Here is a 26,899-nt window from a genome sequence, read left to right on the forward strand (position 1 = left end):
ATGCGGCGGCCTGGCCCCAGCAGCCGCCGCCCCCTTTTGCTGGTGCTGCTGCTGCCGCTCTTCGCAGCCGCCGCCTCCGCCGCCAGCCCCAGCCCCAGCCCCAGCGAGGCCGTCGAGGTTGCGGGGACCCCGGGCCGCCCGGCTGGGTAAGCCCCGCTGCGACCCTTTCTTCCTTGTGCCCCCTCCGCCCAATAAGTCTGGTGGTCCGGAAGCACCAGAACTTGCGGATTTAGGGGACTAACGAACCCAGTGCTTCGGGGTAGGGATGAAAGAGCCAGAGCCCTTGTATTTATTAGGACCCTCTATTTTGCAGGGCTTAGAAGCGGGGAGTACTGAAATTTGGAGGCGAGGGATTCGCCGCTGGTGTGGTAGATGGACAGTATGGCCCCAGGGAATTCTAGGGCTTTTTTCGGAGAAGGGTCCCAGCTTATATGGGGATGGGGCTTTGAGTCTTCCTACGATGATAGATGGGTGGGGCGCTCCAGCTGGGATGAGGTTCCCCAAGCTTCTTGGGTGCTTAAGGAAGAGGAGTGTCGGAGGTTATGAAGGGATTCTATGGCGGGGTTGAGATGTGCTTGTTTTCTCGGGTTTGGGAACGCCTGGATGAATTAAAAGGGACGCTTGGATTTTCTTAATGACTTAGGAAGACGTGGACTTCGGGCTTGATGGCGGAGGGGCTTGCGGGGGGTTTGTGCGGAGGGGGTTCCTCAGATTTCATGACGGTTGGGGATGCTCCAGTTTCCTAGAATTAGAGGATCCCAGGCTTGAATGAGGGACCAGTGATTTCGCGGCAAGAGATCCAAAATTTCCTGTAGATTTGGGGGTTATAGCCACCCTTCCTGTCTACGGGTGACGAGATCGAAGAAAGCAGTCGGCCCAGCACCCCCACCCCCCGCCCTGCGGCCCAGCGCTCCGTTACAAAGGCCCCGGGCTCCGCTCCCGCCTCGGTCTCTGCGAATGCGTTTAGTAACCCGAGCCGCGCCGGGGGCGGGGCCGGGAAGGGGTTAACCCGGAGAAAAGGCGGGAGGGCTAACGGCAAGATCGGGGGTCCCGGAGGCTCCCATCCGGGCGCTCTCCTCCCTCACTGGGCCCCACCCGTCTGGAAAGAGTCCATACACCCGACGTCCCCTTCACAGCATCTCCCCACGGTCCTTCTCTCGGGGCCTGCGCGCGCGCCCTCGTCCCTCGTCCCCCTTAGCCCGGGGCTAATGGATTTGTCTGGGGGGCCCCCTGGTTGCGACGCACTTGCGCTGGAGCTGAGGACTCCGCTATCCAGAATCTGAGACCCTCTGGGCGCAGAGATTTCTCGAAGAACGACTCCTTCCTCCTGGTCAGGCGGGAAACTGAGGCCCAAAGACCAGGAGATGCTGGCTCCAGGACACAGTGCGTGGAAGGGCAGGAACGGGCTAGAACTCAGGCCTTGGGATTCCCAGTTCTGGGCTGTGGCTCCTTCGGTATCCTCCACCACCTCAGCACCCTGCTGGACCCACAGTCGAAGGAGGACCTCCTTCCCCAGCCGCTGAGGCCTGTGGACGTGGCGCCACCTGCCGGCCATGCTCGGGATGACGACTGGGTCAAGGACAGGGATGTGCGGGGAGGGCGGGGTTCTAGATTCCCAGACAGTCGGGGGGGGGGGTTTGGAAATGCGCTTAGAAATCCTCTTTGCGTCTTTTTAAAGGACCATTTTAAAAAAGACTATCAAATGTCCTTACCAGTAAGACTTTACCACTAAACACTTCAGAAAATAAATAAAAGTAGGGTTGCTGTGACCTTCATCCAGGGAGAGTCTATGCCAATTTGCCTCCCACAGTTCAGATGGGGAAACTGAGGCATCCAGCATAGTGCCTCAGATTGACCAAACATCTATTTCGAGTGCTCTCAAGCCTTCTCTTGGCTTTCCCTCCCCTATCCCCCACTGCCCTCCTTTGGGAGTTTTAGAGGACTAGGGGCCTGAGTGACTTCCACCCCTGTTTATAGTCTTGCTGCTTGTCGGTGCTGCCCAGGCCGATCGCCCAGGAGAAGTCGCTGCCTCAGAGGTGGGTTCTTCTAGGTGGGGTATGGGTAGGAAGTGAAAGGGGGTAAGAGCAGAGGGGTCGGGGCTCCCTTCCCCGCCCTCATCCCAGCTGGAATGCCGGATGCACTTGGTGGAAAGAAAGACTTGGTCCCTTCCTTCTCCATTTAGTCCCTGGCTGTCTCCAAAGCCTCCTGCAGGGTCCAGAGCTGCCCGCCGGAGAAGTGCACAGGCCCTCAGCGGTGCCTGACCCCAGTGCCCCGGGTGTTGCTGAGCCCCAGTCCCAGCGTGAGGAAGAGACAGGTGTCCCTCAACTGGCAGCCACTGACGTGAGTGTGCGGATCCCTCCCCTACCAGAGGCTCAGGAGCTCCCGGCTCCGCCACCATTCCCCGCACACCTTTCTCTCTGCTCCCTGCGTCTCCTCTCCCTTCTCTCTCTCTCTCTCAACTTGTATCACTGTTTCTATTTCTCCTTTTCGTGCCTGCCCCATTCTCTGCATCTTTCAGTCTCCATTTCTCTGGCCCTGTCTCCATGCCCTCTGTCTGTATGTGTTCTTTTCCATTTCTGTCTCTTTCTGTTTCTCCCATCATTGCCTGTCTCTTGTTCTCGGTGTCTCTCTGACTCTGTCTCTCTCTTTCTGCCTCTGTCTTCTCTCCTCTCTTTCTCTCCCTTCCTCATCTCTGTTTCTCCCCAAGCCTGTGAAGAACGCTCACGGTCTGGTCCCCGGAAAGGGATTGGAGGTGCGGGGGGTGGTTGGGGAGAGCTGCTACTGGGAGATCTCCCGGGACGGAAGGCCCCTTCCAGCTGCGGGGGAGGGGGTGTGGGGGAGGAGGGGGTGTCCGTCTAACCTCGTTGGTCTCCTCTGCCCTCTCCTACCCAGGCTGCAGGAGGCCCGAGCTCTGCTGAGACGAAGGCGGCCCCGCGGGCCGGGGGGCCGGGCACTGCTGAGAAGAAGGCCCCCACAGCGCGCCCCTGCCGGCCAGACCCGGGGTAAGAACATCCGCCCTTCCTCTGCCGGGGGGCAGGGGGGTGGGTTCCGGGCCAGATAAAGCCGTCTGGTTCCCACGGTCCAGCAGCCGCCTAGCTGCCCCCCATTGTAGCTCAGCCCCCCAGCCCCCCAGGATACGGACCCTCTAGGGACCCTGGCGTCCGGCCGCGCGAGGTGAGCCCGGGACAGGACCAGACGCTGGCCAAAGGCGCTGACCCGCGGGGGTGGGGCCGGGAAGCCAGGCGTCCGGGCTCCCTGCGGCCGAAGAGGGGGGCGCTGTCCCGGCAGAGAGCGCAGCCGAACTAGCCCAGACAACAAAAGCGATTGTGCGGGTTGGCGCCTGCCCGGTCACCGAATGCCCAAAATTGAGGGGCGGCTGGGAGCCAAAGGCCTCCCCCTGCTTCCCCGACCCTCCCCCTGCCCTCCTCCCACTCCAGCTCTCTGCCCCTGGGCTAGCACACCCCCTAGTCTCAACCACCCTCTAAAGTCCCCCTCCTGCTGTGGCCTTCAGCCCAGATGTGTCCCCTTCTCCCTAAAGTCTTCCAGATGTGGGCGTCCGGCCAGATGTGAGGACCCCCGCCCACAGCCTCAATCCACCGTACGCTCTTATCCATTCTGACTTCTCCTACCAGGTGTGGGGAGTCCTGGCCAGATGTGACCGCATCCTCAAATGTAACCCCCCCACCGTCCTGCCCACAATCCAGACCCCAAATTCCTCCATGTGCCCAGGTGCACCGACCCTTCTTCTCTCCCCCAGATGTGCCACCTGGCTGCCCAGATGTGCCACGACAGCCCCACATCCCGATGAAGCCTCTTTCTCTGTGTCTAGGGCGGAGAATCGGCCTTTACCGGCCTCCCCAAATGTGGCCCCCACTGCTCTTTCCTCTTTATGGATTCAGCCCTGTCTGGGGGGAAACTGGCCCGCCCCCACCTGTTCCCTTCCCCGCCGCTCCCCTGCGGGCCCCATTCACTTGTTGGTGCGAGGCGGGGGCAGACGGGGCGCCCCCCTCCCCCCTGCGAGTCTAGCGCCCAGCCTGCGCGCCTCTGGCTGCGCGCCCAGCCCCACGCGCCCCCGCGCGGCCGCCGGGGAGGGAGTGGTGGGGAGGGGGGGCCTGAGCGGGGGCGCGGCCGCCCTCCCCCGCAGGCGGGCGGGCGCGGCCGGGCCCCTCGGGCGGGCTGGGGCGGCGGCGCGGCGGAGCGCGGCGCTGCAGCCATGGCGGGCGGCGCGCGGGTGTCGCTATTGGTGCTGCTGGCGCTGCTCGGGCCGCAGCCCGTGCTGGGCCGGCCCCGAGAGCGCCTCCGCGTGCGCTTCACCCCGGCCGTGTGCGGCCTGCGCTGCGTCCATGGGCCCACCGGCTCCCGCTGTACCCCGACCTGCGCGCCCCGCAACGCCACCAGCGTGGACAGCGGCGCGCCCGGCGGGGCGGCCCCGGGGGGACCCGGCTTCCGCGCCTGTGAGTGCGGGGTGGTGGTCCCGAGGGAGGGGCTCCCAGGGGGAGGAGGGTCCCCGGGGATGGGAGAGACAGTCCCCCAGGGAGAGGGAGCCCCGATTCGGTGTGCACGAGTGCTGGGGAATCCCTGGGGTATTTAAGGAAGGGGGACTTAAATTCCTGGCGTTTGGGGTTGAGTCCTGAGGGTCCCGATTTTGCAAGCAGTGAGGGTTCTCAGGGACCTGTGGCGTCCCACGTGAGGGGATTGGGGCCGGCTTTCATGCCTCTGAGTCAAAGTGGGAGATACCAGAACTGAGGGGCCTGGAGCTTGGGGGAAGGGGAGCCCAATTCTGAGACTGTAAGGAGTCCCTGGAGACCAAGCGAGAGTTTCGGGGCCCCGAGGGGTGTCCCAGTTTCTGTGTCTTGGGTGGGAGGGATTAGGAAAGTCCAGGATGGGAGTGCCTGGGAAGAGGGGGATTGGGGTGAGGAAAGTTGATCCCAAGGGTTGAGAGGGAAAGGGTCCCTAGAAGGAGGGTCTCTGCAGGGCCCCTGAGTTGCAAAGGTCGCACGTGGGAGAGAAATCCAGATAGGAGGCCTAGGGGAAGGGGCGCCCCCTGGGGGGCAGAGGGGACAGGAGGGTGTGCACCAGGCACCCCTACAGTAGGGAGCCCCCCCCCCCCCGCGGGCTCAGGTGAGGTGGGGAGGGCGGGCCACCTGTTGGCCCCAGGGTGCAGGGATGGACGGGCTCTCGGGGTCGGGGCCTACCTGCCCCCAACCCCAGAGGCCCTCTGGAGTGGGGAGTGGGGGCCCCTGGCTCTGAGAACTCGCCCAGCCTGGCCCCCAGCCAATCCAGCCCTGGCCGGCGTGAGCTCATCTCCCGCCTGAGCCCCCGCCCGCTGCCACTCCCTCCCTCCTCCCCTCCCTCCCTCCCTCCTTCCTACACTCCCTCCCGGCCCAGCCCCAACGCGCCCGTGCCAGGCGCCGTGCCCAGGCGGGTGCCAAGCCCCTGGAGGCACAGGAGGGGCATGTGAAGGGGGGCTGACCCCGGCAGGACCCCGATGTCCTCAGCTCCTTATTCCTTCAGAGGCGTGGGACATGAAGTTGGCCGTGCCCATGTATCGACCCGTCCAGGGTGTGGGAGCCCCAAGGGAGCTGGGTGGGGGGCCGGCATTCAGACTGAAAAAAGGCGGAGGAATACCCAAGGAGGCTGGGAAATGCCCTGAGACCTAGCTGGATTACCGTGACCGCCAGAGAGACCCTTCCTATTTTGGAATCGTGATTCCTAGTTAAGCTTCTCCTGCTGCTCAATTAAGGACCCTTATTAGGGCACTCTGGAGTCCTGGACTGACTCCCTTAAGTAGGGGAGCCCAGAATCTCAGCCTTCAGACCCTAAGCCTCTTCCCCACCCCTATCAACAGACTCCAGAGACCAGCCCCTCCAGTAAAGTTCCCTCCCATTCTTCTGATGTAATCCCCCCAAACTGTGCCCCTCACCAGAGAACTCTGTAGTATTGTCCCTCAGCTACTCCTCCCTACTTCCCGGAGAAACCCCAGATTACAAACCCTATACAGCGATAACTCCACTCCCTAGCTGAATTCTCTTTCCACAAAAGACTACCATTCTCTTGTATTTCCAATTGAGTGCCATCAGATTCCTGATTCCTATCTTTCCAAGCCCTGCTTTTCCCGCTGACCCCCTCCCCAGGAACTTCTGATCTATCTATCTATCTTCAGAGAACCCCAGAGCTGGTCTTGATCAGCTGATTCTCACAAGAAGACTCTCCAGACACTGTGCTCCCCCTACGCAGCCATTAATCCAAAGACTTGGGCACCTAATCCAATAGCTAGGAGGGGATGGAGGATCCACAGTATCTTAGAATCTTCCCAGACAGTTGAGGCTCTGGTGTGCTGGGGACTCCCAGGGAATCCCATTTCTCCATGTAAACCCTATTCTCAGCACCCTCAACTTAGCTGTCCCCTAGAAGGCACTAGAGTCCTGTTTTCTAGGTAACTCTCCCCAAAAGAATTTAACAGATTTCTAATGGAAGGGAGCTTTGGTTTCCTCTGAGCTAGGCTCTTTCCATTCTAGAAACCTTGAGCCATCTTTGAATCCCAGAGTACTGCACTCTATCTGATCTCTTTCCAGGAGTCCAGTCTCTTTACCCTTCTCAATAGAAGGGGCTCCCTCTATGTTTTCCCTCTCTCCAGTGTGTGGCTCAGAATCCCACACACGCCTTCCTGGACGGCCCCAGCCCCAGCCGCCTGCCCCCTTCCTCCCTCCGCACAGCTGTCTCCAGCTGTTCTCTGCAGCCCCGGGGGAGAAAGGGAGGGGGTGCCCTCGCAGGATACGTCCGGCCTTCTTTGGCTCAGAGGGCTCGGGGCTCCCCAAGGATCCGGAATGCGGAGCCGCCGCCCTACCCCCGCCGCACCCCTCTCTTTGTTTACCCCGCCGCACAGCTGGCAGTGCCCCGCCCAGAGGTGGCCAGGGGCCCAGCGAGGGCGCGCAGAGGGGAGAGGAGGCGCGTCCCCGTCGCGGCCCCGCCCCGGGGCTACAGGAGGCGGGAAGGCAGAGCTAGAACTCTGCTGCCGGGGCCGGAGGGGACGTGGGCGGAGACAAAGCGCTGTGGGTGGGGCTAGGACGCCCAGATAGCCAAGGAGGTGGGGCGGGAGGAGCGTGAGCCAGAGAGCCGGAGGAAATCGGCGGGAGGGAAGGAAGGTGGGCGGGGCTACAGGCAGCCGGTTAAACACCTTGACAGGCGAGGTTTAGAATCCGGCGGATAACAGTTCATGTGGGCGAGTAGCTTAGCAGGGCACGCACAACCAGTGGACGGAGCTTGAGTGTCGTGGACCCGGCCAGACGGGATGTGCGTGTGCCTAGAATGGTAGAGAGACAGAGTTGAGAGAGCGGAGTGGTGCCAGGCGGGGTGGCCAAAACGTCGATTTAGTCAATGGAAGAGACCAGCGCCGGGTCTGCGTGGCTAAAGACCCAGCCGGATGATCAGATGGGCGGGGCTAACTGCTAAGGAAAGAGCGAGAGTGGTCGGGGCCGAGCCAATGGGCGGGAACAGCGCTGTCTGGGTGGGGCTGGAACGCCTGGACTCGGCCTCTAAAAGTGGGACTGGAGAGGAAGGGCGGAGTGACCTGAGAGTGAATGAAGAGCCGGAGGCGTAGTGAGCTGACCCAGTGGGCGGAGCTATAGCAGAGGGCTGTACTACTGGACCCAGCTGGTGCAGGTGGCCAGGGTTGGTGGGGGGTGACACAAGACAGATCAAGGCTGAGCGACTTACAACGAGGTGATACTTTGAGTATCACATTAGGGTCTGACCTAGCCTCTCTCTCCCCCCAGTCCTGTGTCCCTTGATCTGTCACAACGGCGGTGTGTGCGTGAAGCCTGACCGCTGCCTCTGTCCCCCGGACTTCGCTGGCAAGTTCTGCCAGCTGCATTCCTCGGGCGCCCGGCCACCGGCCCCGGCCATGCCGGGCCTCACCCGCTCGGTGTACACCATGCCACTGGCCAACCACCGCGACGATGAGCATGGTGAGGAGAGTGAGGCCGGGGACCCCTCTGACCCATCTGTCCAGTCTCGCCGCTTCTCTGACCCTCATCTTTCCTGCCTTGTCCTGAGTACCTTTCTCCAGCGTGCCCTTCCCCCCATTCCTAGTCCCAGTCCGTAAGAACCCGGGGAGACACCCCTTTGCCCCGCTGTGCCTCCCTCCAGGCGTGGCGTCCATGGTGAGCGTGCACGTGGAGCACCCGCAGGAGGCGTCCGTGGTGGTGCACCAGGTGGAGCGTGTGTCCGGCTCTTGGGAAGAGGCGGACGCCGAGGCAGTGGCGCGGGCAGAGGCGGCGGCGCGGGCGGAGGCGGCGGCTCCCTACACCGTGCTGGCACAGAGTGCGCCGCGCGAGGACAGCTATTCCGATGCCTCCGGCTTCGGTTACTGCTTTCGGGAGCTCCGCGGAGGCGAAGTGAGACGAGGCGGGTCGGGAGGGGCCCGGAGCGTGACACCACGCGGGTGCGCGCTCACCCGACACTTTTCCGCAGTGTGCGTCCCCGCTGCCCGGGCTCCGGACTCAAGAGGTGTGCTGCAGAGGGGCAGGCTTGGCCTGGGGCGTTCACGACTGTCAGTCATGCTCGGAGCACCTGGGTAAGCCCCAGGACGTCCCTGAGGTGCTCGGAGCTGGGGAGAGGTGATAACCCCGTGGCTCCTGGTACCCTGCCCATAGACAAATCGTGTTCACAAAATCTAGCCACACACCTACCCGGTTGTGGGGATCATTTCCAGTCTAGATCTATCCAAACCGCTCTGAGACCATCCACTCCACCTTCTGACTTTGGCTACTCTGTTCTCACCCCACCTTTATGCCACGGCCCCATTCATGCATTTCTGGAACCTCCCACGTTGCCTCCCGTCCCACCGCCTACCTAAGGCTCACCCTGCACTCAAGCCACACCCAACATCTTTTAATCCCGCCCATCCCTCTTTTGTCTCCGCCCACCTATTTTCGCTCCGCCCGCCCCTGGCGCACCCCTCTCTTCTCTCCACAGGGATTTCCGACCGAGTAGGCACCCCAGATGGACCGTGTCCAACCGGCTTTGAAAGGGTTAATGGGTCCTGCCAAGGTGAGCGGGGGAGGGGTGGGGGGGCAGGAGTGGGAAGGGCTTGGCACTATGAGCCCGGTTGGCAGGGAGCTCATCCCTGACGCCCCTGAGACTACTGCATTCCTCGCAGATGTGGATGAGTGCGCGACCAGTGGGCGCTGCCAGCACGGGGAGTGTGCGAACACGCACGGCGGGTACACGTGCGTGTGCCCCGACGGCTTCCTGCACGACTCATCCCGCAGCAGCTGCATCTGTAAGCCACCCAGAGGGGGCTGAGGCTGGATCCCACGTCTGTCCTCCCAGCCATCTGTCCTCCCAGCCATCTGTCCTCCCAGCCCTCAGACCCTTTCCAGAGCATCCCTCGGCCTTAATTCCTTTAGACTCCCCCAGATCCTCCCAGACTCCCCCCGGTCACTCTTATTAGACTCCCCTCAGAACGTCTCAGACTCTTACACATCCTCAGACTCCCTAGACCTTCAGCACCTCTAAGAACCCTTCAAACCTTTAGGTCTATATACTTTCAGATCTTCAGACTTTCTTCAGCTCTTCTCAGGCCCCGAATCCCTTCATCTCTCTCGACCACCAGACCTTCTGCAGACCCCGATATCCTTCTCAGATTCCCTCATTCCCTCCTCCGGCCCCAAACCTTTCTCAGACCTCCAGACCCCTCACCTCTCCTTCAGACCCTCTCAGACCTCTTCTGAATGGCCTTTACACCCACCAGAGCCTCCCGGGGACCATTCTCCTGTCTCCCAGATGCCCTACTTCCTGTACACTCCCAAGCCCGCCCTGAATAATTTTCTCCCCAACACCCAGCCCAGCACGTGATCTCAGAGGCCAAAGGGCCCTGCTTCCGCGTGCTCCGCGACGGTGGCTGCTCGCTGCCCATTCTGCGCAACATCACCAAGCAGATCTGCTGCTGTAGCCGCGTGGGCAAAGCCTGGGGTCGAGGCTGCCAGCTCTGCCCACCCTTCGGCTCAGGTGAGCGCCTCCCGCCTGGCCTATCTCTAGGCTTGACTCACAGGGTGCCCACCCTAGGCCCCGCCCCCGGGCCCTGGGACTCAAAGCCCTCCATCCGGATTGGGCCCTAGCCTTGGCCACGCCCCCCAGTCCCTGAGATCCTCAGACTGGACTCCGGCCGGGCCCCACCCCACCTTTGGCCACACCCATCCCTGAGACTCTTCCCCGGAGTGACGACCCGCCTTGACTACTCCTAGCCCTTTAGATATGCTGCTTGTCCAACCTTGTCCCCAAGCTTTGACCAAGTCCGGAGTTCCTGAGACCCTGCCCTCAGCCTAAGCTCCTTCTTGGGCCCCATCCCAGACACCCCCTTTCTTCCCCGGCAGTCTAGCTTCTGCCTAAAACCAGACCCTTCAACAGACTAAACCAGATCCCATCCTCAACCCTTGTCCCTGTCCCTATCCCAAGTAAGGAAAAACACTCTTGGTCCCACCTTTAGCCTCTGAGATGTCGCATTTCTTTGGCCAGGGTACTACCCGAAACCAGCATCCAACCCAAACCCCTGACCCACACCCAAAGCCCAGCCCTGCCCCCAGTCAAGGCCAGATTCTAGACTCCTCTTGTCTCGTTTCCTCCTGCTTTCACGTTCTCTCTGCCTCTCTCCCTCCCTTTCTTGTTCCCAGAGGGTTTTCGGGAGATCTGCCCTGCTGGCCCTGGCTACCACTACTCGGCCTCTGACCTCCGCTACAACACCAGACCCCTGGGCCAGGAGCCACCCCGAGTGTCCCTGAGCCACCGGGCTCCACCCTCCACTCCTAGGCCACCCACAGGTGAGCTGGCTTCTGGAGGAGGAGATGCCATCTCCAAGGGGCTGCCCCAGCCTCATAAGGAAAAGAGGAGAGAGAGGAGGGGGGACACCCAAATCCAGGTCTCCATTCACTGGTACCCCTTCTTTGTCAGGCTTTCTGCCCACCCACCGTCCAGAACCCCCACCTGAGCCCAGGCTGGGCCCTGAGCTTCCCCTGCCCAGCATCCCTGCCTGGTCTGGTCCTGAGATCCCTGAATCAGGTACAGCAGAGGGAATCGAGGACACTGATGGGGGTATTACAGGTGGGGAGTCTAGGGGGGAGCTCCAAGGTGAAGATCTCTAGGGATGTTACAGCCAGGGGAGTTCAGGAATGGGTGGGAAGAGAGAAAGGTTTGGAGAGTCAAGTACTGGGTAACATTAGGAGCTCGTGTTGGACAGACCTAGGTTCAAGTTCTCTGTCAATTGGGCAAGTCACTTAACATCTCTGAGCCTCAGTTTCCTCATCTGTAAAGTGAGGATCATTGTGAGGATTCATTGAACTGTCTCTGAAGAGTCTGCCACATAGTAAGTGCTCAGTTAACGTTAGGCAATTACTTTTCACGCAGAGGGCACTAAGAACCTATCTCGGGCAGAGGATTGGAAAGCAAAATATTCAGAAGTGGAGACTTGGGGTGGCAATAAAGAGAATTCAGGCAGAGGATCTGATGAGAACGTCCCATAGTAAAGGAGAGGAGGATCAGAAGCGGAAGACTGGGCTTGGGGAGGGACATCCATGAGGGTGTCTTAGGCAGAGGATCTGAGGGGATTGTACTGGGATGAAGGGGACTCGGAGATGGGGGAACCCTGGCTGTCTGGACCCCGCAGGTCCCTCTGCGGGCGTGTGTCAGCGCAATCCCCAGGTCTGCGGCCCGGGACGGTGCATCCCGCGGCCCAGTGGCTACACCTGCGCCTGCGACTCCGGTTTCCGGCTCAGCCCGCAGGGCACACACTGCATCGGTGAGCCTGGCAGTGGGTGTGGACGGAGGTGGGGCGGGGGCTCTGCCAGTCGCCTCCTGACCGGCCCCCTCCGTGCCCTCAGATGTGGACGAGTGTCGCCGCATGCCCCCGCCCTGTGCCCCCGGGCGCTGTGAAAACACGCCAGGCAGCTTCCATTGCGTATGCGGCCAGGGCTACCGAGCGGGCCCGCGGGCGGCGGAGTGCCTGGGTGAGAAATCCGCCCCGCCCAGCTCCAGGCCCCACCTCTGGCCCGGTCGCCCTCCAGCAGTTCCCGCCCTCCCGCGCTTCCCCACACCCCTGCTCCCGCCCCCTGATGCTCCCGCTCTCCCTTCGGCCCCACCACTGCCCCTTCGGCGCCCAGCGGGCTCTGCCCGTCTGGGCCGGTCCCTGCTGTACGACTGCCGGGCTTCTCTCCGGGACCAGGTCCGGCTCCGCTCCTCCCCTGGCCCCGCCCCCTCCATATTCCGGACCAGCTCCCGCCCTCCCCCAGGCCCCGCCCCAGTCCTACCTCGGCCTCAACCTCTCACCTGACCACGACCCCCGATTCCCACCCTGCCGCACCCGTGCCCCGTCCTCACCCCGCACCGCCCCTTCCCTCTCTCCTGCCTCCCCTTTGTTCGGTCCCCATAGCTGCCCTTCCCGCCCTGGTCCTGCCCTCCCCAAATTGTCCCCCTCGCGGTTCTTCTCTCCGTCTCTGCCCTGGCCGGGTCCCCAGTCGTCGTCTGGTCCTCCCCTCTCACCTGCCCTCCTCCCTCCCTCCCCGCCTACGCCTTAAACCTACCCACTCCGGGCTCTCTTACTGCCCCTGGCTCCCGCCCCAGTGTGGCCCCGGCCCAAGTTTGGCTCCGCCCCTGCCCTCCCCACCTCCCATCCTCCCTGAGCCGTCTGAGGGCGGGCGTGGGGGCGAGTGAGGGGGAGTGTCTGCCTCAGTCCCAACCTCCGGGTTGGTGCCTGCAGACGTGGACGAGTGCCACCGCGTGCCGCCGCCGTGTGACCGCGGGCGCTGCGAGAACACACCAGGCAGCTTCCTGTGCGTGTGCCCCGCTGGGTACCAGGCTGCTCCCCACGGAGCCAGCTGCCAGGGTGAGGAACTGGGAGGGACAGAGGGGAAGGGGGTGTGGGGGGAACGGTAGAGCGGCAGTGTCATGAGGGATGGAGAAACTGAGCAATGAGGCAGAGGGAGGCTGATTGCTGGGAGCGGGGGGAGGGGCGCAGGTTCTAAGAGCCAGGCAGGCAGCCTGATGGCTGTAGAGACAGAGGGACATGGGAATGGAGAGGCCAAGTGATCGGAAACAGAAAAGCTGAGTCATGGATAATGGAGAAGCAGAGGGATGGAGGATGGAGATGTCAGTTATGGGGGAAGGGGGTTAGAGTTAGGGAGAACAGTGCAGAAAGAGGGCAATTGATGGGGACTAGAGTTCTAGGAGGCCAACTGGAAGCTTAGGGATTGAGAAGGTAGAGGGATGGAGGATGGAGAATTTGAATAATGGGGAAGAGGAGCGTAGAATGAGACAGACAAGGAAGCCGAGTGATGGGGACCGGGAAGCAGAATGTTGGAGAGGGGAAAGGGAAAGTGATGGAGGTCAGGGAGGCAGAGCGGAGCGTAGGGGCGTTGGGGGGGCATAAAGGTGTGACTCTGGGCCCCTTGCCCCGGGCAGATGTGGACGAGTGCACGCAGAGCCCGGGCCTTTGTGGCAGAGGGGTCTGTGAGAACCTGCCCGGCTCTTTCCGCTGTGTTTGCCCGGCTGGCTTCCGGGGCTCAGCGTGTGAAGAAGATGTGGACGAGTGTGCCCAAGAGCCACCGCCCTGCGGGCCAGGCCGCTGTGACAACACGGCGGGCTCTTTCCACTGTGCCTGCCCTGCTGGCTTCCGCTCCCGAGGGCCAGGGGCCCCGTGCCAAGGTGAAGGGGCTGAGTCCAATCCATTCCACCCGCATTGGCTGTGGGGACTGGAGAGAGACATGGTTGGGGGGCAGAGAAACAGGGTGATGGGGCTTGGTGAGGGAGAACAGGGGCAGAGAGGAGTGGAGGTACTGAGAGGGTGGGGAGGTTTTGACTCCAGAGTCTTCTCCCTTTTCTCCAAATATGAGGGTGCTCTCCATTCCTCCTCCCTTTTGGAATGATACTCTTGTGCTTGTGGAAACCCTGGGGAGGAGACCACCCTGAGGTGGGGAGGGCAACACGCGGGAAGTGGTGCCCTAGCTTCACTGTGGCAGCTGGAGAGACCGTTAATGGGCACCAGGGAAGGAGTCTGTCCTCCTGGGAGGTGGGATGAGCCTGGGCAAAGCCCAGGAGACTGCCTCCAGACTGGAATCTTGGGGTAGACGGTGATAGCAATGGGGATGATTGGGTCCAGGCCCCTTTCTCAGCCCCACTGGTCCCTCTGCCCCAGATGTGGATGAGTGTGCCCGCAGCCCTCCGCCCTGCGCCTATGGCCGGTGTGAGAACACAGAAGGTGGCTTCCAGTGCGTCTGTCCCACGGGCTTCCAACCTAACACGGCCGGCTCCGAGTGCGAGGGTGAGGCCGGGGAGGGAGGGAGGAGTGTGGATGGGTGAGGGGGGCTCTGGGCTGCTCCTTCAAGGCCACCTTCTCCCCTGTCCCCCAGATGTGGATGAGTGTGAGAATCACCTGGCCTGTCCTGGGCAGGAGTGTGTGAACTCACCCGGCTCCTTCCAGTGCAGGGCCTGTCCTCCTGGCCACCACCTGCACCATGGCCGATGCACTGGTGAGACCAAGCCCCGGCTATGACCTTAGACCTGCATCATGACCCCTGACGTGGCCCATAACCTCCTGACCTGGACCTTAGTCCCCTGGACCATGAACCCCAGAGTCTGACTGTGACTCTTGACCTAGGTTATGGGCCCCTGACCCATATTGCAGTTCCTGATCTGGACCATGAACCTTGAACCTGAATGTGACTTCTGGTTCTGTGATCCATGAACCCTCAACTAGACTGTGACATTTGACCCTAACCATACCCCCGCTGATAAACCCTCACTATAACCCTGTTAGCAGTTGTAACGTTTTGATCCTGACTGTCCCTTGACCCTGAATGTGACCTGTGACCCCTGAACCTGACTGTGACATTTGACCTAGCCATAACTCCTGCCATAACCGCTGACTCTCTGTGGCCTTTGATCCTGTCTCTCGCTGCCCCTGCCCATTCTCAGAATACCTTCCCTGGGGCCTCATTGGGTGCATGATCCCTCACCTGACCCCTGACTAGGAGCCGAATTCTGGACCCTGACTCCTACCCCTGATCCAAATTGGTCTCGGATGACAATCACTGACTCTGACCCCTGCTTTGGCAGAATGCCATCCAGTCAGTGATCCTGGCTTATAATACCTGGCCTCTTACCCTAATTAATTTCTGACTCCAGTTCTAGTCCAGAGTCCCTCACTGACTCCAGGATCCTAGCACAGGGAGTTCCCAGAAATCCAGATCCACAGGACACCCAGTTATGGTCCCTAGATTCAGGGAATCCTGGTCTCCCCCACACATTTCTGCCACGGAGCCTTCACTTCATATCCAACCCGAGACACTACCCACCAACTTCTCCAGACCCCTCGGCCCCAAGGGGATCCTTCCAGAGTCCCTAGACCAGACCCCTTCTGAAAGCCGCGTCCCCACAGATGTGGACGAGTGCAGTTCGGGTGCCTCCTGCGGCCCCCACGGCCACTGCACCAACACCAACGGCTCCTTCCGCTGCAGCTGCGAGCCGGGCTACCGTGCTCCCTCGGGTCGGCCTGGGCCCTGCGCAGGTGGGCAGAGGGGAGAGAGGGCGGGGAGAGAGAGACGGGAGAGCCTGGGAGTAGGGTCTGGGTTCCTGGGCAAAGCCTGTTGGGGAGGTGGAAGCTGGACTAACAGGCTGAGGGTGGGGCTTGCGGGCGGAGTTGCTCCTCCCTAAGCCCCATCTCTCCCGTATGCTAGACGTGAACGAGTGCCTAGAGGGCGACTTCTGTTTCCCCCACGGCGAGTGCCTCAACACCGACGGCTCCTTTGCCTGCACTTGCGCCCCCGGCTACCGGCCCGGACCCCGCGGAGCCTCTTGCCTTGGTCCGTACCCAGGCTGGGCCTGGACCGGGAAAGGGTGGGCTTACACCAAGAAAATCAGGGCTAGGAGAGGGCGGAAGGCGGAGTCTGAATTTTTGGACTGAGTTCTCAAAGCGTCAAAGCCAAAGCCGGGATTGTGGAGCCTCCTGGCGGCGGCCAGAGAGGGGCAGGGTTTGGAGGGGAAAGGGCGGAGTCGGGGTAAGTTGCGCCGTGACTGGACAGGGCGGGGCCTGAAGCCGTCGGAGGGGTGTGGCTTGCAGGGAAAGGAGGAGCCTAAGAAGGGCGGGAAAAAGAGTGGGAGGTGTCAGCTAGAGGGACGGGGCAAGGGCGGCGGAGGGGCTTGGCCTGCGATGCTAAGCCGCGGAGGTGGGCCGCGGTTTCGGACACCGTCCCGCAGACGTGGACGAGTGCAGCGAGGAGGACCTCTGCCAGAGCGGCATCTGTACCAACACCGACGGCTCCTTCGAGTGCGTCTGTCCTCCCGGACATCGCGCCGGCCCAGACCTCGCCTCCTGCCTCGGTGAGAGGCGCCTCCCCCGCCGATCTCTGCCCTTCTGCCTCCCCTTCTCTCCCATTCGTCCCTCCTCCGCTGCTTCCTCCCTTCCCCCGTTCTGACTCTCCACTCCCTTCCTTAACTCCCTCACCTGTTCTCCTTTGCTTTCCACCCTCCCCTGCTTCCCCCATTTGACTGCTCTGCCTCTTTCCTCAGATGTGGACGAATGTCGTGAGCGGGGCCCGGCCCTGTGCGGGTCCCAGCGTTGTGAGAATTCTCCGGGCTCCTACCGCTGTGTCCGAGACTGCGACCCCGGCTACCACGCGGGCCCTGAGGGCACCTGTGACGGTGAGACTACTCTCCTCCCCCACCCCTGCCCCTAGGACAAGTTGCTGGAGTCCGCTCCCTTGGGGACTGAGGAGGAGCACCCTGCCTTCTGGACTTGAGGGGAGGGAAGGAGCCCCCAACCAATGCACTTAACTGTGTCCCTATCTCTATGGTCGAAATAAGCCACCAGTGTGCCCTTGCATTTTCTCGTGGAGGTGAGGTGGGAGGATTTGGGGAGCAAATGAAATGACTGTGGGCCGGCTATCTTGGGCTCTCTGGCTGCCAGACCTGTGATCCATGGAAGCCTAGTTTCAGGGGACCTCATTCATTAATTATGCAAGAACTCAATAAGCACTTACTGTGGGTCGGACACTGGGGGTGCAACAGGCAATGAGTCAAACAAAGTCCCTGCCCTCATGGTGCTGGTGAGGGGATAGAGAGGGGGTGGGGAGAGATAGACAGTAAATATGCAAATAGATTCAAGGTTCATTCAGCAAACAGTTTGGGGACACCTACTGTGTATCAGGCACAGTTCTACACCCTGGGGCTACAGGGGGGAATAAGACAGACACAAGTCCCTGCATTGTGGAGTTTGTAGTCTAGGGAGGTGACAGTTGGCATGCTAACAGATGCATGGATAATATAATATTAGGTTTAAGAAGGAAAATAAAGCAGGATAAATGGGCAGAGATGACAGGGCGGTGGGGGAAGGGGCGCTAGGAGGGCTTGATCTCACTTGAGTGAAGTGAGAGAGGGAACCGTGCAGATAGCCAGGGGAAAAGTGTTCCTGACAGAGGGAAGAGCAAGTGCAAAGGCCCTGAGGTGGGGCCATATTTGGATTATGTGAGAAATGGCAGTGAGACCTTAAGAGTCTCAACACTTTAGAAACTCAGACTCCTAGAATACCAGATTTATAGAGCCTTCTCAGTCATGGGAACTGGGAGCAGCATCAGGAACTTGTGAATCCAGTCCTGTGACTCTCCCCCCCACTCCCCACCGCACTCTTTTTTGCAGATGTGGATGAGTGCCAAGAATATGGCTCAGCGATCTGTGGAGCCCAGCGCTGTGAGAACACCCCTGGCTCCTACCGCTGCACACCGGCCTGTGACCCTGGCTATCAGCCCACGCCAGGGGGCGGATGCCAGGGTAGGTGCCCGTCCGGCTTTGGGTGAGATGTGGAGTGGGGGGAAGGTCCAGCAAGGGCCTGACTGTCTGGTGGTTGCAGATATGGACGAATGCCGGAATCGGTCCTTCTGCGGGGCCCACGCCGTGTGCCAGAACCTGCCCGGCTCCTTCCAGTGCCTCTGTGACCAGGGATACGAGGGGGCCAGGGACGGGCGTCACTGCGTGGGTACGGGGCTCCAGGGGGTGGGTGGGTCGGGGTGGAGTGGGGAAGAGGTTGGTCAGGCCCTGCTCCTCTCCACGGACGTGAACAGATGTGAGTTCACGTGTGCTGTGAACAAATACGAACATACACATTGGGCCTGTGGACCTTAGACCTTGGACTATACATCATGTCCATATCAGTCAGGACCCCTTTGGTTGCAAGCAACAGAAACCCTATCCATTCAGATCTTGTTTTGGGAAGGCTTAAAAAAAAAATACATGCATAAAGTATGTGAAATGCACACTAATCTTTTTTTAATGCACACGAATCTTAAGTGCATATAAACATTTTCTTTTTTCCCAACGTTTTGTGAGGAAAATATCTAAAGGTAAAGAAAATTGAAAGACCTATAGAATGAACGTCCACACGCCCATGATCTATATTCCATTATCATTCTTTTATTATACTTCTTGTTTCACCTATCTGTCTGTAATCCACCTTATCTCTGGGTTTAAAATTAAATCGCAGGCATCAGTGCTTTTCTCCCTAAATTCTTCAGTATGCATAGCATTAGCCAGAGTCTAGTAGATGTTTCCAGATATTTTCATTTGAGGTTCAATTTACATACAGTGAACTGCATGAATCTTAGTTATATCTTTTTTTTTTTTTTTAAGTAGGCTCCATGCCCAGTGTGGAGCCCAACATGGGGCCTGAACTCATGACCCTGAGATCAAGACCTGAGCTGAGATCAAGAGTCAGACGCTTAACCAGCTGAGCCACCCAGGAGCCCCAGTTATATAATCTTTAAATTTTGACAAATGCAAACACAACAGGCTTTATCTCTTTGAAAAGAATTAAAATAGTGGGGGTGCCTGGGTGGCTCAGTCATTGAGTGTCTGCCTTCGGCTCAGGTATTGGTCCCAGGGTCCTGGGATCGAGCCCCACATCGGGCTCCCTGCTCAGCGGGAAGCCTGCTTCTCCCTCTCCCACTCCCCCTGCTTGTGTTCCCTCTCTCGCTGTCTCTCTGTCAAATAAAAAAATCTTTTTTAAAAAAATTAAAATGGTGGAGTCCTAGAAAATGTTTGAACTTGAGGCACACTTGGATTCAGGGATTCTAACAAGGCTAGCTGTCTCCCCCTCTCAGCTCTGCTTTCCTCTGTTGTATTTATTTTCAGGCAGACTCTTCACAATCACAAAGAAGGCCCTAGCACCTCCAGGCTAACATCCTCAGCTTGGCAACCCTAGAACTAAAGAGGGGGTCTCTTTCTTGATATTTCTAGCAAAAGTCCCAGGACTGGCATTGACTGGCCTAGCTTGGTCACCACCCATTTCTCTGAACCAGAGAAATGCAGTAATCTGGTTGGCCATGCCTGGAACTTGTGTCTACTTGGAGTAGATTTAACCCTACTCAAAAATACATGAGTTGAAAATGGAGGAACAGAGGGCTCCCAAGGGAAATTCAGGGTTTGTCTCCAAAAGATAAGTGAATGATGGGGTCTGGGTGATTAAAAATACCCATTATATTTGGGTATTTCAGACTTTTAGAGCTTTGGAATCACAGACATTTACAACCATTGACTCTCCCTCCCCTTTGTCTCTTGCTCACAGATGTGAATGAGTGTGAAACGCTACAGGGTGTGTGTGGAGCTGCCCTATGTGAGAATGTTGAAGGCTCCTTCCTCTGTGTCTGTCCCACCAGCCCTGAGGAGTTTGACCCCATGACTGGACGTTGTGTTCCCCCACGAACTTCTGCTGGTAAGACTGATGTGTCTGTTTAACTGATGGCTGCAGGGCTCACAGAAAAACGATGTGATCTAACCATTCCAGGCATGGACAGCTGCCATCAGTTAAATGTTGTTTTAAATAACAATAAAAAATTCGGAACACATGGGTTAACATGGGTGGTGGGACTCCGTGTCAGCCCTGTCCCTGACTCTACCAGATTCCTTCATTCAACAAATGTTCACAGGGCATCCACTGTGTTTAGGCCTTATCCTAGGTCCCAGGGACACAGTAGTGACCAGGAGAGACCACTCTGTCTTTAAGGGGCTCACAGTCCAGAGGGGGCAGGCAGAGATATCAGCAGATAGTGACAACCAGAGAAATCAGGGCTGGAAGGAGGAAGCCCAGGTCAGAGGGAACAAGGCTGTGATGGGGCAAGGCTAGGGAATTGTGGGAATCCAGAGGAGGTGCCTACTCCAGCCTGAGAAAGTTAGAGAGAGCTTCCTACAGGGAGGGAGGTCTGAACTAGAACAGTAGGATGAGTAGAAATAAGCCAGGTGAGGTGGGTGAGGGAGGGCATCCTGGACAGAGGATACAGCAAAAGCAAAGGCCTGGCAAGGCAAGAGAGGACCTGACATGTTTGAGGAACAAAAGTAAGTTCAGGGTGGCAAGCTGTACAAAGCAAGGGAAGGGGTGGGGAGAAACGAGGCCACAGAAGGATGCAGTGCCAGATGGCACTGATTTATCATCTTCAGGAGGTTTCCCTTTCCTGAGGGCACTGTGGCACCATGGAAGGGTTTTGAGTGGGAGAGAGGTATAATCAGATTTAAAAACCTCCCTCCAGCTGCCCTGTGAAGGTGGACTGGAGTGGGTGACACTCCCAGGGACATTCCCCGGGCACATTCCCGGGCTCACAGCCCCAGGCCACCGGGGACTGGGAGCCTAGGGAGGAAGCTGGGGCAGGGACCCGGGCAGGAGAGGACAAGACTGGACCAAGGCAGCAGTCATGGGAAAGGAGGGGAGGGTGAATGGCAGAGGGCAAGAAGCCAGTGGTCAGGCTGCGGGCTGCCTGGTGGAGGGGGGGAGAAGTGTCCAGGCCCAAGACTAGGTTTGGGAAGACTCTGAGGCCAGTTTAGGATGCCCTGGATGTGAGGTTCCAGGAAGTATCCAGGAAGCCAGAGAACACTCCCCCCGCACCCCCCCCCCCCCCCGCCGCATCCCAAACTGCAGCTGGGACGATGGGCCAGACACCTGGGAGGGTATGAATTGGGGAGGCAAGAGATGGAGAGACGACAGCAGGTGAGAATGGGGGAGATGAGGACAGATGGGGAGAGGTGTGGAGTCTGGTTCTGCCTCAGTTTCCTCATCTATAACACAGGGGTGGGAGGCTCAGCCCACACTGGGCTAAATTAGCCCCTTGCTTCCCCAGGCACATTCCCGGGCTCACAGCCCCAGGCACCTGCCAGCCCAGGTCTGCCGGCCCGGCCACCTCCGCCATCCCCACCCCGCTGGCCCAGCCCGCCCAGGCAGGGCCCTGCGGGCAGCGGGCGCCGGGAGTGCTACTTTGACACGGCGGCTCCGGATGCCTGTGACAACATCCTGGCGCGGAATGTGACGTGGCAAGAGTGCTGCTGTACCGTGGGTGAGGGCTGGGGCAGTGGCTGCCGCATCCAGCAGTGCCCCAGCACCGAGACAGGTGGGAAGGGGTTACGGGGTGGTTGGAGGGCTGAGGGTTTGGGCAGAGAGAGGGGGGCATGGGACTGGGACAGCAGACACATCTGGACATGGGCTGGGGTACTGGGAACTGCAAAGGCAAGGGTGAGCTGCCAGCCAGGTGGGCATGAGGCTGAGAGGTGAGCACAAAGGCAGGGGGCCTGAAAACTTGGGTGATGAAGGGTGGTGGTGAGGGGAGCAAGAGTTAAGCCCAGGGCCCAGGGCAGGCACCGGGTTGAGGGTGTCTGGGCTCAGCCTTGTGTCTGTGTGTGCAGCTGAGTACCAGTCACTGTGCCCCCATGGCCGGGGCTACCTGGCACCGAGCGGAGACCTGAGCCTCCGGAGGGGTAAGGCTAGACTTCAAGCCCCACTCCCCCTCAGCCCCCAGGCCCAGCTCCGTCTCACCCTCTGGGTCTGTTTACCTCTATCTCTCCCTGTTTCTCTGTCTCCCCCACCCCGCTCTCTCTACCTCCACCTTTCCCTATCTCTCTACCTCTGGGTCTCTGTCGCCACCTTTCTGTCCCTCTCTTCCCTGGTCAAGCCTCGGAGCCACACATTTACCCCCCCCATCCAGCCGCGCCACACCCTGGCCCGCCCCCCTCTCGCTTGGTGTGGGGCGCGCCTCTGACCATCCTTTCCGCAGACGTGGATGAGTGCCAGCTCTTCCGAGACCAGGTGTGCAAGAGCGGCGTGTGCGTGAACACGGCCCCAGGCTACTCATGTTACTGCAGCAACGGCTACTACTACCATACCCAGCGACTGGAGTGCATTGGTACGCCCCCCCCAACCCTCTACCCCACCAGCCTCTCTCTGGAATGTGGCCACCGCCAGCAGGAAGTCCTTCCTGGAGTCTAGACTCCATCTATCACTGTCAACGCCCGGGGGAAGTGGGTAAGGATAGAGGGCTGCTTCCTAACCACCTCCTCCACGCCTCCCTAGATAATGACGAGTGCGCGGACGAGGAGCCGGCGTGTGAGGGCGGCAGCTGCGTCAACACTGTGGGTTCTTACCACTGCACGTGCGAGCCCCCGCTGGTGCTGGACGGCTCCCGGCGCCGCTGCGTCTCCAACGAGAGCCAGAGCCTCGGTAGCCCCGCCCCCGGATCCGCCCGCCCCGCCCTTCGTCCCCGCCCCGGGCCCCGCCCCCGCGCTCGACCACGCCCCCTCTCGCCCCATTTCGTCGCGGTGTCTGACGCTCCCATGGGCCGCCTGGTGTCCGAGGTTCTCCCGAAAGCAAAGGTTCCAGAGGAGCCTGCCGCTTGCTGGCCGTGTGTACCTGCACGTTGCTCATCGCCTCGGGGCCCAGGCTTCTTTTGTGCACACTGAGTGCGCTGGCGATTGCCTCTACCTTAGCGGGTGGCTGTAGGGAAGTTTATTTCAGGACCGTTACGCGACCTGGTCTTTCTAAGTGCTGAAGCCGCACTTCCTGTTATGATTTCCCTGTGTGTCTCTGTCTCTTTCCACCTCTCTGGGCTTTCTGGAATTTCTGCCACTCTCTGGGTCTCTCTAGGTCTGTTTTTTTTTTTTTCGTCTCTCTCTGCATCTTTGCTTTCCTGTTTTTCTTGGGGTCTCTGACCCTTGGGATGTGTTTGTCTCTATCTCTTTGGGTCCTTTCTTTTTGCCCACTGACCTAAACTCTATTCTCCTTCCACTTCCTGTTCTTACATCCCTCCCCCCCCAAACACGCACACCCTGAGACTTCATTCAAACGATGCTCAGAGATGAAAAGGAACTGCCCTTCAGAGGCTGGGCTTGGAGAGAACCCTCTCAGACCCTATCTCTCAGCCATTGGATCCCCTTCTGCTTTCTCCTATATGACTGCCTCATTTCAGACCAAGCGCACACTCGCCTGGAGCTACCTCAGAGGGCCTCTGGGAGGCAGATCACAGCTGAGAAGTATCTGGTGTTAGGCGCCGGGTGGCTGGGCTGCTGCAAGCATTTGGGAGGACACGACCCCACCTGTCCCACCCTGATGCATGCTGTCTCGGCCCTCAGATGACAACCTGGGAGTGTGCTGGCAGGAAGTGGGAGCTGACCTCGTGTGTAGTCGCCCTCGGCTGGACCGCCAGGCCACCTACACAGAGTGCTGCTGCCTCTATGGCGAAGCCTGGGGCATGGACTGTGCCCTCTGCCCCGCCCAGGACTCAGGTACTGCCACCTGCCTGGGCCACACTCAGAGGCCGAGACAGCCTATGAGACCCCCTCCTCCCAAATCCTGTACCCTTAGACCTCAAATACCAGTTGCTCAGACCCCACCAGCCTGGCCCATAGACCTCCAAGTCCCAGTGTATTGGACACTCACTTCCAGGTACCTAAGACCCCAGCACACAACCCCAGACATCCCCAAAGCTTGGCTCTTAGAACCCCCGAGACTCCTGATCTTTAGCTCTTGGAAACTCAACCCCAGGTCCCAAACCCTGGTCCTTGGTCCTCAGACCTCCAGGTCCCCTGGCTCAGATCCCCTCCAAAGCATCCTGGGCCCTTAGGCCCCCAGTAGCACCTGGGACTCCCCAGCTCTGGTCCCTAAAACACCCCCCATCTTATTTCTCTAGGCCCCTAGTCCAGGAGCCCCTGGACCACTAGGCCCCTAGTCCAAGATCCCATTCCAGCACTTGGACCCTGATTCCTAGCAGCAGTACTTAGTACTCTTGACCCCAGCACCTTGGAATCCCAGTCTCAGCCCTCAGCCCAGCAATCCTGGCTCCAGAACCCCTGATCCTGACCCTGCCACCCCAGCCCCTCTCCTTGGGAGCCACATGAATGGTGGGTGCTGAGGCAAGCTGAGGCAAGCAAGGACTAACCGTGAGGCTTGGCTCCTGTTCACAGATGACTTTGAGGCCCTGTGCAATGTGCTGCGCCCCCCTGCATACGGTCCCCCGCGGCCAGGTGGCTTTGGACTCCCTTACGAATATGGCCCTGACCTAGGGCCACCCTACCAGGGCCTTCCCTATGGGCCCGAATTGTACCCGCCCCCCGTGCTACCCTACGACCCCTACCCACCACCCCCTGGGCCCTTCGCCCGCCGGGAGGCCCCGTACGGAGCGCCACCCTTCGACATGCCCGACTTTGAGGACGACGGCGGCCCCTACAGTGAATCTGAGGCTGCGGCGCCACCTGGCCCAGGCAGCCGCTGGCGCTATCGGTCCCGCGACACCCGTGGCTCCTTCCCAGAGCCTGAGGAGTCCCCTGAAGGTGGAGGCCATCCTGGTGAGCACTGCAGGGCAAGGGATGGAGACTGAGAGTTGGGGTGCAGAGAGATGGAGCCAGGGAAGGCGGAGAGAAAGAGGCAGATCACAGCTGAGGAGAAGCATCTGGTGTTAGGCGCCGCGTGGCTGGGCTGCTGCAAGCATTTGGGAGGACACGACCCCACCTGTCCCACCCTGATGCATGCTGTCTCTGCCCTCAGATGACAACCTGGGAGTGTGCTGGCAGGAAGGGAGAGCTGACCTCGTGTGTAGTCTAGATCTAGAAACAAAGAGAAGCCGGCGGGTGGGGGTGGGGGGGATTGGCTCAGAGAGATGGGAAAACACAGCTACAGTGGGAGAGGGCGACGGAGAGCAGTGATGAAGAGGGACCGAAACACACTTGCAGACCAAGAGATGAGGACAGACAGACAGCAGAGCGAGGGACACCGGGCCCCACAGTGCCCCCCACAGCCCCGGAGCTGGACGCACAGTTTAGAAGAGGATACCCGGCCAGGGGTGCGGCCCCAGGTCGGGGTTCAAGGGATGGAAGGCAGAGACCCCGAACCACAATCACCGAGTCCCCGCCTTCTCCGCAGGGGCCCTGTCCGGGCCCTACGAGGGACTGGAGGCGGAGGAGTGCGGGATCCTGGACGGCTGCGCCCACGGCCGCTGTGTGCGCGTCCCCGAGGGCTTCACCTGCGACTGCTTCAGTGGCTACCGCTTGGACATGACCCGCATGGCCTGCGTCGGTGAGGGGCGGCCAGGGCCAGCCCGCACCGGGAGAGGGTGGACCCCTGACTAGAGTCGGGGGGTGGAAGGTGGGGGTGGGGGGAGTCAGGGACGTCAAGGGGTCGGGCCAGACCAGAGGGAGCAGGAAGGAACTCCTGCACAGGGATGGGGCTTGCTAGCAGGTGAGGTCAGGCTGCGAGGACCTCGGGGACCCCAGCTAGGCTTGAAGCAGGATCGAGGAACCCTGTAGAATCCTGCAGGTGTGATGTCTAAGGACTCCCAGTGCTAGCTGGGGCAATTTGCTTGACCCTTTTGGAGAGCTTCCATCTTCTCGTCTGTAGAATGGGAATATGAATCACAGCTGCCTAGTTTAGACAGCAGTAAAGCAAAGTGGTTACAGTCAAGGACGCCGGGGGAGTCGGACACACCTCAGGCTCGGTCTGGCAACTTGCTATACGACCCTGGGCAGGTCAATGGCCCTTTAGTTTTTCTCATCCGAAAAAGGAGCATAGTGGTAGAACCCATTTCATAGAGTTGTGACCATCATCAATACTGATTTACAATGACACTGGGGCCTATGTGTAAACCAAGGCTCAGAAAAGAGGACTGAGTTTCCCAAGGACTCACAGCCAAGAAATAGCAGGGGCCTGGGCACTCAGAGACTCTTGAAAGCTGGTCTGAGAGCTCGCTGGGCTGAATGGGGGCTTGTGTGATATTGCGCAGGGAGCTTCCCCAGGCTGGGCCTCAGTTTGCCCGTATGTAAACGGGATCATGATACCTACCTCATAGGGTTATTAGGAGGATAAATACACATAATGTGCTTTATACAATGTCTGGTATAGAGTAAGCATTGGTTGTTGTGATATCATTATCAGTATTATTTTCCTAACAAAAACCTAGTGAGCCATCTCACAGAACAGAAAGCTGAGGAGGCACAGAGAGGTTAAGCCACCTGCCCAGGCTCACACAGCCAGCAGGTGGTAGTGGCTGGATTCGACTCCAAGCAGGAGGCTCAGCATTCGCACCCCTTTGCCCCAGGAGCCCCAGGGGCCAGGCAAGCGGGCTCCGGGGTCGCCAGGCCTGAGCAGCGCTCCTTGTGCCCCCTTCTGCAGACATCAACGAGTGTGACGAGGCCGAGGCGGCCTCCCCGCTCTGCGTCAACGCACGCTGCATCAACACCGATGGCTCCTTCCGCTGTGTCTGCCGCCCAGGATTCGCACCCTCGCACCAGCCGCACCACTGCACGCCCGCCAGGCCGCGGGCCTGAGCCTCCGCGGCCCAGGCCCTTTGCTCCGCGCCTGCGCACGCGGGTCCCTGCCGCGCACCCTCCCGCCCGCTTGCGCGCATGAGCAGGACGTGCCTGACGGGCGGCGGCCGGAGGGGCGGGGATGCACGAAGCGCTAACCGATGGAAGGAGGGATGCCCTTCCCTGCTCCTGCCACCCTCAGCCTCTCCTACCGACGCTGCGGGACCCCGGGACTAGCCCATGGGCCCCTTCACGTTCCCTCGCCTTTTTATAAAAATTTTCGATTAAAAAACACCTATTTTGTACCTTC

General features: G+C 59.9%; 1 protein-coding gene across 2 annotated transcripts; it reads left to right on the plus strand.

Moving 5' to 3' along the window:
• On the plus strand, nucleotides 1-26,899 carry LTBP4 (latent transforming growth factor beta binding protein 4). 2 transcript variants are annotated; one of them, XM_027619836.2, is made up of 33 exons: nucleotides 1-146; nucleotides 1,978-2,036; nucleotides 2,202-2,340; nucleotides 2,893-3,002; nucleotides 7,776-7,967; nucleotides 8,149-8,396; nucleotides 8,473-8,575; nucleotides 8,977-9,051; nucleotides 9,161-9,283; nucleotides 9,847-10,011; nucleotides 10,674-10,820; nucleotides 10,951-11,058; nucleotides 11,663-11,794; nucleotides 11,877-12,002; nucleotides 12,752-12,877; nucleotides 13,453-13,695; nucleotides 14,186-14,311; nucleotides 14,400-14,519; nucleotides 15,428-15,556; nucleotides 15,726-15,851; nucleotides 16,246-16,368; nucleotides 16,558-16,689; nucleotides 17,683-17,814; nucleotides 17,894-18,019; nucleotides 19,604-19,750; nucleotides 21,147-21,413; nucleotides 21,706-21,777; nucleotides 22,074-22,202; nucleotides 22,370-22,516; nucleotides 23,425-23,577; nucleotides 24,256-24,636; nucleotides 25,211-25,363; nucleotides 26,456-26,899. In XM_027619836.2, the coding sequence occupies exons 1-33, from the start codon at nucleotides 1-3 to the stop codon at nucleotides 26,608-26,610; spliced, it is 4,860 nt and encodes a 1,619-aa protein (XP_027475637.2). In that variant the 3' UTR covers nucleotides 26,611-26,899. The 2 variants fall into 2 exon arrangements, with proteins under 2 accessions (XP_027475637.2, XP_027475638.2); XM_027619837.2 differs by lacking the exons at nucleotides 1-146; nucleotides 1,978-2,036; nucleotides 2,202-2,340; nucleotides 2,893-3,002 and adding an exon at nucleotides 4,166-4,454.

This window comes from Zalophus californianus, chromosome 17, assembly GCF_009762305.2.
Source record: "Zalophus californianus isolate mZalCal1 chromosome 17, mZalCal1.pri.v2, whole genome shotgun sequence".
In the NCBI taxonomy this organism is placed as follows: Eukaryota; Metazoa; Chordata; class Mammalia; order Carnivora; family Otariidae; genus Zalophus; species Zalophus californianus.